This window comes from Triticum urartu, chromosome 1 (genome assembly GCF_003073215.2).
Source record: "Triticum urartu cultivar G1812 chromosome 1, Tu2.1, whole genome shotgun sequence".
In the NCBI taxonomy this organism is placed as follows: domain Eukaryota; kingdom Viridiplantae; phylum Streptophyta; class Magnoliopsida; order Poales; family Poaceae; genus Triticum; species Triticum urartu.
In genome coordinates, this window is record NC_053022.1 from 449,875,240 (window position 1) to 449,883,603 (window position 8,364).

An 8,364-nucleotide genomic window follows, 5' to 3' on the forward strand; every position below is an offset into this window, starting at 1 on the left:
AAAAGAAATAAGTTAGCTAGCATCAGTTCAGAATCTCACAACACTCTTTTGTACTATAAGCAAACTAATGAAATAGTATCAACCAACATATGATTTGTGCACTGTGCATAAAAAATCAAGACTCCAAATATAGTTTAGGAACGCAATCACAAGGCTGTCCAGTAACCCAATTTGTTTACTTGAAAAAGTCTCCAGATGAACAGGGCAATATATTGCTGTGAGGTGAGTTATGAGGCAATAGGAGGTGAAACCAATGGGAGGAGGCCACCAAATTAAGTATCACTAACAAGCTTGTAAAGGTACACAGAAACTACCAAACAAAAGGCAGTAACATTTCTCCAAATGTGTGGCTCTTCTAGTCAGTTTTAAAAGAATGAAGTGTGTTTTGTCTTTGCTTATCTATCATCGATTAACAGAGAGAAACAAGCTTATACAAAGCTCCAGTCAATAATGCCACAAAGTAAATAAATATAAATGGATGTAGTGCAAAACAAGAAGGTGAACTGGTTACACACCTTATGCTATCTACATCTCAGAAATCTCCTCCTTCAACCAATAAAGCCGAAGATTTGAGTCCTTGGTATTGATGAATATTTCTCGATTCATTGGGTATTTAAAAAGCCGCAGTGCCTTTGCTTTTTCTGCAATTGATAGATCTTCCATTGGTTCTAGCGCAGACACACAGTTTCCAATCGGGAACATGTCATCTGGCTTTGATTCCTTCAACTCGTCAACCAGTTTTGTAGATTGTTTCTTTCGAAAATCCATGTAATCCTCAAGTACAACAACGATCTGGCTTTGCTTCCTCTTTTTCACAAGCAGTGCTCCCTTTTGTTCAGAGTTGGTAGATGTTGTAGCTTTAGGTTCATCTCTTCTTGATGCCCCTTGCCCTTGTAGATCAGACGAGGACATACCATCATCAACATTGGTAGAGGAGATACGGTTCAAATCATTGGTAGAGGAATCCATAGGAGAAATGGCATCGCTTGTGAGATCCACTTGCGGAATTGATACAAAGTTCAAGTCTCCTGAAGCAACACTTCCTGCTCCAAAAAAACAAACATATCAACATGTTCTCATAGAAACATCAGATTCATCTATAATTGCAAATACATATATTACTGCCACCCATTCCAGAAAGAAAGTATATATACACATAACTTGGTCCTTCATCGTACAACTTTTTAGAAAGAAAAAGAGCACTCAAGCAGGGTCGATGGAAACACATGAAAAAATACAGGTATCTCAACAATCTCCCAAATACTATATAATTAAAGCAAGAATGAAAAGGATTTAATATGTAGGGTCGACGGAAACACGTGATACAGGAAACACACCTTCATGTAGTAAAGCCAATGACTTGAAGATCATGAATGGTTTTGAATGGAACTTCTTTATCCTTGCATTATCCTATTGAATGCAACAACATTGTATGGTTGGGATCAATAAAACAATGCCTTGAAGAGCATAAATGGCAGTGAACAAACAATATATCAAGAAAAGAGCTAACCTTGATAAGTTTATCCCATATTACAGGTTCAGCGATGATCATGCAAAGTGTATCATCCCATCCTGTGCCGCTCTGTTTCCGAGAGTTTCTCACTGCCTTATAATTTCCTTTTAAATCCTTAACCTTCTCTTGGATTTGTTGCTTGGTGAAATTAGCTAGTGGAAATTTCTGATTGAATGTATTTGTAATTCTAGTCCACCCTTCAGCAGTCCACCCATTTTGACCTCGATAGATGGGATTGTTGTGGTCAAGCATTAAATCAACAAGACCTTTCTCATATGCATGGTCCCAAGATGCCCTAGGCGCTGCCATTGCTACATTATTGAACCAACAATGGGGTACTAGTTAAATTTCTCTCTACCACTACTTTACCTAAGAAAATGTGAGATTTTTTTTACAAAATAAACTCATGTCCGACTAGTTGTTATAATCAACCCACATTTGCATTGCGATCTAATCTCTAAGAGTGTTTCCATTGTTTGCCTCATTGTGATGATGTTGGTTGACATCATCTCCCTCTGGAACATCAACATATGTTTCTGGTGGAATTAACGGTGGTTGGTGATCCAACCATGCCTCATCACCACTTTGAGCTCTAATGATGTTATGGAATACAGCACATGCCGCCAGAATCTTGGTTTGTGACTCTATTGGGTAGTGGTCGCCCACTTTCAAGATAGGGAAACGTTTTTTAGAACACCAATGCTCCTTTCGATGTGGTTCCGGAGAATTGCATGGGTATGGTTGAACAGCTCCCTATGGTCGGCATAGCCCGTATTAGATGAGCGCCGCCTCCTAAATTCACTCAGGTGATACCGAACTCCTTGATATGGTGCAAGAAAAGAAGGCGTGTTTGCATATCCACCATCTACGAGATAAAATTTTCCATCTGGCACATGAAACCCCTTTCTAATAGCAGAACGAAGAACTCCTGCATCTGATGCAGACCCTTCCCACCCACATGAAATAAATGTGAAATTCAAATCAAAATCACATGCAACCATGACATTCTGTGAGAGGGTTCCTTTCCTATTCCTAAATGGGGGGGGGGCTTATCTTCAGCAATAGTGATGGGGATATGTGTTCCATCTATAACACCAATGCAGTTTTGCACATTGAAAAAGAAACAAAAAAGTTGGTAGGTTTAGAAATCTATGTGGAGAAGTTTTCAAAAATTCCATTGATATGGAGATGTGTGTGTAGTGGTTCACCTGGAAATAAGGCCAATAGCGATTGTTCGAAACAATCTTCGGATGGGGCTGGAGTGAACTTGGAATCTTTATAAATCTTTGGGCTAGAGTTGGAATTAAGTCAAAAATCCTGTTTATCTTCCTATGAATTGTTTCTGTGCTGTGTTGGAAGTATTTTTGTAGATCTTGATTATTAGCATTGTGCGAAATCATGTACATGAACATTGCCAACTGCTCCTCGACAGAAACACGCGACGTGCCCTTCAATAGATTCTCTCTTCTAAGGTAATCCACGATAGACTTAAAAATCTCAGGTTCCATCCGAAACTCAACCCTAGACCAACTCTCGTGGCCTTCTAATATTTCCTTAACCTTTGCAGCCCCGAATAAAGATGACGTGTGAACTGGATGCTTTTCCTCATAAAGGGAAGCATATAAAGCGGGAACCAAAAGGAAAAATAGTTCATAATAATCTTAATAATTTTATTTCTTAATAATTTTATTTCTCCTAGAATCCATCACTATTATACCCAATGAAAACAAGATTAATACAACGATAATAATTATAAATAAAGCAATAATAATAGCATCTCTATTATGGCTGCAAAGAACCAATAGCTAGGAGCCTAGAAAGCTCAGGAGTGAATACAAAGATAATACCATTTCTATTGTAACATCTACGTACATAATTTAGAGCATTAGTTTTCCCATATACTAAAATAAGACCACTTTCAATACTAGGCAGAGAAAATAACACCACAAGAGCAGTAGTTTTGCATAATTTAAGCTTCCTCAATGACCAGGGATGACTACGTCACATACCTTTCTTACTCTGAGTGCAAACTTCTCAATGACAGATGAATCAAAAGGCACCAAGCAATTGAACACAAAGTCTTCGGATAAAGCCAACTTCTAATGTCAAAGCAGACCCACAAATCAGCACCTACTAGAAATCAATGGTCACTCATCAGTCAGACAAACCAAACAAAATATTTGTTGGTTTCACAACCAGATAAGCTAGGATCAATCAGATGCAGCGTGTGAGTATAGGACATAGGCCATTCTTCCTGTATACCACTCCATTTTCAACTATAAAACGAAACACAATGAAATGACTTTGTTACTCTACATGGTAAGCTATTATTATTCCCAGGTTTCACGTAACAATTTGGCAAACAATATATGTAACTCTTCTACATGCACTTCCAGAGAGCAAAGCAAGATCGACGACCATTGAGCAAAACATGATCGGCCGCAGCTTAGCAATTCACGCGGTGAACCACAAATTGGCGCATGTTGTTTCAGTTTGTAGTCAACATACATATGGTACATGTTAAAGGGTTCGGATTGATTAGCTGGCAACATACATAGGGTAAACAAAGGGGTCAAGCAAAACTAAGAATTGCTTATAAGAATGGGGGCACTAAATAATTCATCATATCCTATACTGAATTTCTAGTACATGATGATAAGATAATACTCCCAGGTCAAGCACCTCCTTGACTGAACCCACCCATAAACAAATTTGCCTTCTTCACAATATACTAGAACATTGTGCATATAGATTAGCATGTCAGGGAGGAAAAGGTGGTTGTGCTCACTTGTGAGTTCAAGACAGTAAGATGCACTGCAAAACGTTCGATGTTCTTCAGTACAGTTGCTAACTTGGGTACAAATCTCAGACAGGAGAGGAGGTCCTTCAATCTGTACAGGCGGTCGTCAGTTTGTGTAGCAGAAAAAGAAATCACCATGGCGAAGAAAAATGGTGAGTGGAAGAGGAGGAGGAGGGGATAACCTTGGTGAGAAAGAGGAGGATGACCTCTGGCCGTCGTCTTCGCCGGAGGTGAGTGAAGCTTTGAGGCAGAGACGAGATTCGAGAAGGGGGAGAATGATGCCCCCGGTCACCATCGCCGTCGCCCCCGCTGGAGGAGCGGGGCGTGGAGGTGTAGGGCGGTGGTGCGTGTTGCCCGGTGGAGCGTTGGACGGAGGAGGGCGGAGCGTGGTGGTGCGTTGTTCGTGGATCTTGCCGCCGCCTCTCGTTCGGGAGATCGTGCGAGCGAGGGTTTCCTCCCCGACCAACGCAGACGTGGAAGGCCCTCTCGGGGAAAAGTCGCGGAATGGGCGGGGCTAACCCTCGGTCATGGGCCTCCAAATGCGCCGGTGGATCACCCCGGGCTGAGTTGGCTCGTGGTTTCCTGGCCCGGGGAACAGGCAGGGATCCCGGGGGGATACCCAGCATCCAAACGAGGTTAGAGTCATGCTAGTTGAGTAGTTGTGAATTTGAGAGATACTTGCGTTAAAGTTTGTGATTCCTGTAGCATGCACGTATGGTGAACCGTTATGTGATGAAGTCGGAGCATGATTTATTTATTGATTGTCTTCCTTATGAGTGGTGGTCGGGGACGAGCGATGGTCTTTTCCTACAAATCTCTCCCCCTAGGAGCATGCGCATAATACTTTGTTTTGATAACTAATAGATTTTTGCAATAAGTATGTGAGTTCTTTATGACTAATGTTGAGTCCATGGATTATACGCACTCTCACCCTTCCACCATTGCTAGCCTCTCTAGTGCCGCGCAACTTTCGCCGGTACCATAAACCCACCATATATCTTCCTCAAAACAGCCACCATACCTACCTATTATGGCATTTCCATAGCCATTCCGAGATATATTGCCATGCATCTTTCCACCGTTCCGTTTATTATGACACGCTTCATCATTCTCATATTGCTTTGCATGATCATGTAGTTGACATCGTATTTGTGGCAAAGCCACCTTTCATAATTCTTTCACACATGTCACTCTTGATTCATTGCACATCCCTGTACACCACCGGAGGCATTCATATAGAGTCATATTTTGTTCTAAGTATCGAGTTGTAATTCTTGAGTTGTAAGTAAATAAAAGTGTGATGATCATCATTATTAGAGCATTGCCCCAGTGATGAAAGGATGATGGAGACTATGATTCCCCCACAAGTCGGGATGAGACCCCGGACGAAAAATAAAAAAAAAGAGAAAAAGAGGCCATAAAATAGAGAAGGCCCAAAAAAACAAAAAAATGAGAAAAAGAGAGAAGGGGCAATGCTACTATCCTTTTACCACACTTGTGCTTCAAAGTAGCACCATGATCTTCATGATAGAGAGTCTCATATGTTATCACTTTCATATACTAGTGGGAATCTTTCATTATAGAACTTGGCTTGTATATTCCAATGATGGGCTTCCTCAAAATGTCCTAGGTCTTCGTGAGCAAGCGAGTTGGATGCACACCCACTTGGTTTCTTTTTGAGCTTTCATACACTTATAGCTCTAGTGCATCCGTTGCATGGCAATCCCTACTCACTCACATTGATATCTATTGATGGGCATCTCCATAGCCCGTTGATACGCCTAGTTGATGTGAGACTATCTTCTCCTTTTTGTCTTCTCCACAACCACCATTCTATTCCACCTATAGTGCTATGTCCATGGATCACGCTCATGTATTGCGTGAAGATTGAAAAATTTTGAGAACATAAAAAGTATGAAACAATTGCTTGGCTTGTCATCGGGGTTGTGCATGATTTAAATATTTTGTGTGATGAAGATAGAGCATAGCCAGACTATATGATTTTGTAGGGATAGCTTTCTTTGGCCATGTTATTTTGAGAAGACATGATTACTTTGTTAGTATGCTTGAAGTATTATTATTTTTATGTCAATATTAAACTTTTATCTTGAATCTTTCGGATCTGAATATTCTTGCCACAATAAAGAGAATTACATGGGTAAATAAGTTAGGTAGCATTCCACATCAAAAATTCTGTTTTTATCATTTACCTACTCGAGGACGAGCATGAATTAAGCTTGGGGATGCTTGATACGTCTCCAACGTATCTATAATTTTTGATTGTTCCATGCTATTATATTATCAACCTTGGATGTTTTATATGCATTTATATGCTATTTTATATGACTTTTGGGACTAACCTATTAACCTAGAGCCCAGTGCCAGTTTCTGTTTTTCCTTGTTTTTATGTATCGTAGAAAAGGAAAATCAAATAGAGTCCAATTGACCTGAAACTTCACGGAACTTATTTTTGGACCAGAAGAAGGCCAGGGAGTTAAAGAGTTGGGCCAGAAGAGTCCCGGGCTGCCCACGAGGGTGGGGGCACGCCCACCCCCTGGGCACACCTCCCTACCTCGTGGACAGCCTAGAGACCCTCTGCCTTGTTCGCGACTCCAACACCTCTTATATAACCCAAAACTTCCAGAAAGAAACCTAGATCGGGAGTTCCGCCGCCAGAAAGCTCCGTAGCCACCGAAAACCAATCTAGACACGTTCCGGCACCCTGCCGGAGGGGGGAATCCCTCTCCGGTGGCCATCTTCATCATCCCGGCGCTCTCCATGACGAGGAGGGAGTAGTTCTCCCTCGAGGCTAAGGGTATGTACCAGTAGCTATGTGTTTGATCTCTCTCTCTCTCTCTCTCTCTCTCTCTCGTGTTCTTGAGTCGGCACGATCTTGATGTATCGCGAGCTTTGCTATTATATTTGGATCTTATGATGTTTCTCCCCCTCTACTCTCTTGTGATGAATTGAGTTTTCCCTTTGAAGTTATCTTATCAGATTGAGTCTTTAAGGATTTGAGAACACTTGATGTATGTCTTGCATGTGCTTATCTGTGGTGACAATGGGATATCATTTGATCCACTTGATGTATGTTTTGGTGATCAACTTGCGAGTCCGTGACCTCGTGAACTTATGCATAGGGGTTGGCACACGTTTTCGTCTTGACTCTCCCATAGAAACTTTGGGGCACTCTTTGAAGTTCTTTGTGTTGGTTGAATAGATGAATCTGAGATTGTGTGATGCATATCGTATAATCATACCCACGGATACTTGAGGTGACATTGGAGTATCTAGGTGACATTAGGGTTTTCGTTGATTTGTGTCTTAAGGTGTTATTCTAGTTCGAACTCTATGATAGATTGAACGGAAAGAATAGCTTCGTGTTATTTTACTACGGACTCTTGAATAGATCGATCAGAAAGGATAACTTTGAGGTGGTTTCATACCCTACAATAATCTCTTCGTTTGTCCTCCGCTATTAGTGACTTTGGAGTGACTCTTTGTTGCATGTTGAGGGATAGTTATATGATCCAATTATGTTATTATTGTTGAGAGAACTTGCACTAGTGAAAGTATGAACCCTAGGACTTGTTTCGAAGCATTGCAATACCGTTTTCGCTCACTTTTACCACTTGCTACCTTGCTGTTTTTATATTTTCGGATTACAAAAACCTATATCTACCATCCATATTGCACTTGTATCACTATCTCTTCGCCGAACTAGTGCACCTATACAATTTACCATTGTATTGGGTGTGTTGGGGACACAAGAGACTCTTTGTATTTGGTTGCAGGGTTGTTTGAGAGAGACCATCTTCATCCTACGCCTCCCACGGATTGATAAACCTTAGGTCATCCACTTGAGGGAAATTTGCTACTGTCCTACAAACCTCTGCATTTGGAGGCCCAACATTGTCTACAATAAGAAGGTTGTGTAGTAGACATCAAACATCTTAATAGAAGTGTTATGATCATCACTACTAGTTCGAATAGCTTCTACCCAGTTAGTAACGTAATCAACAACAACTAAAATATGCGTATACCCATTAGA

General features: G+C 41.0%; 1 protein-coding gene across 1 annotated transcript; it reads right to left on the reverse strand.

Annotated features, from left to right (window-relative positions):
* Positions 1–525: 525 nt before the first annotated feature.
* LOC125532900 lies at positions 526–1,822 on the reverse strand. The gene is made up of 3 exons (XM_048696764.1): positions 1,511–1,822; positions 1,338–1,410; positions 526–1,043 (listed from the first exon to the last, which is right to left on the reverse strand). Exons 1-3 carry the CDS (start codon positions 1,820–1,822, stop codon positions 526–528), a joined length of 903 nt encoding a protein of 300 aa, XP_048552721.1.
* Between the last annotated feature and the right edge of the window lie 6,542 nt (positions 1,823–8,364).

Coding starts and splice junctions, on each gene's coding strand:
- LOC125532900 (XM_048696764.1), bottom strand. CDS start 1,822: ATGGCAGCGCCTAGGGCATCTTGGGACCATGCATATGAGAAAGGTCTT. Junction 1,411..1,510: donor TATGGGATAAACTTATCAAG/GTTAGCTCTTTT, acceptor TGCATTCAATAG/GATAATGCAAGGATAAAGAA. Junction 1,044..1,337: donor ATTGGCTTTACTACATGAAG/GTGTGTTTCCTG, acceptor TTTTTGGAGCAG/GAAGTGTTGCTTCAGGAGAC.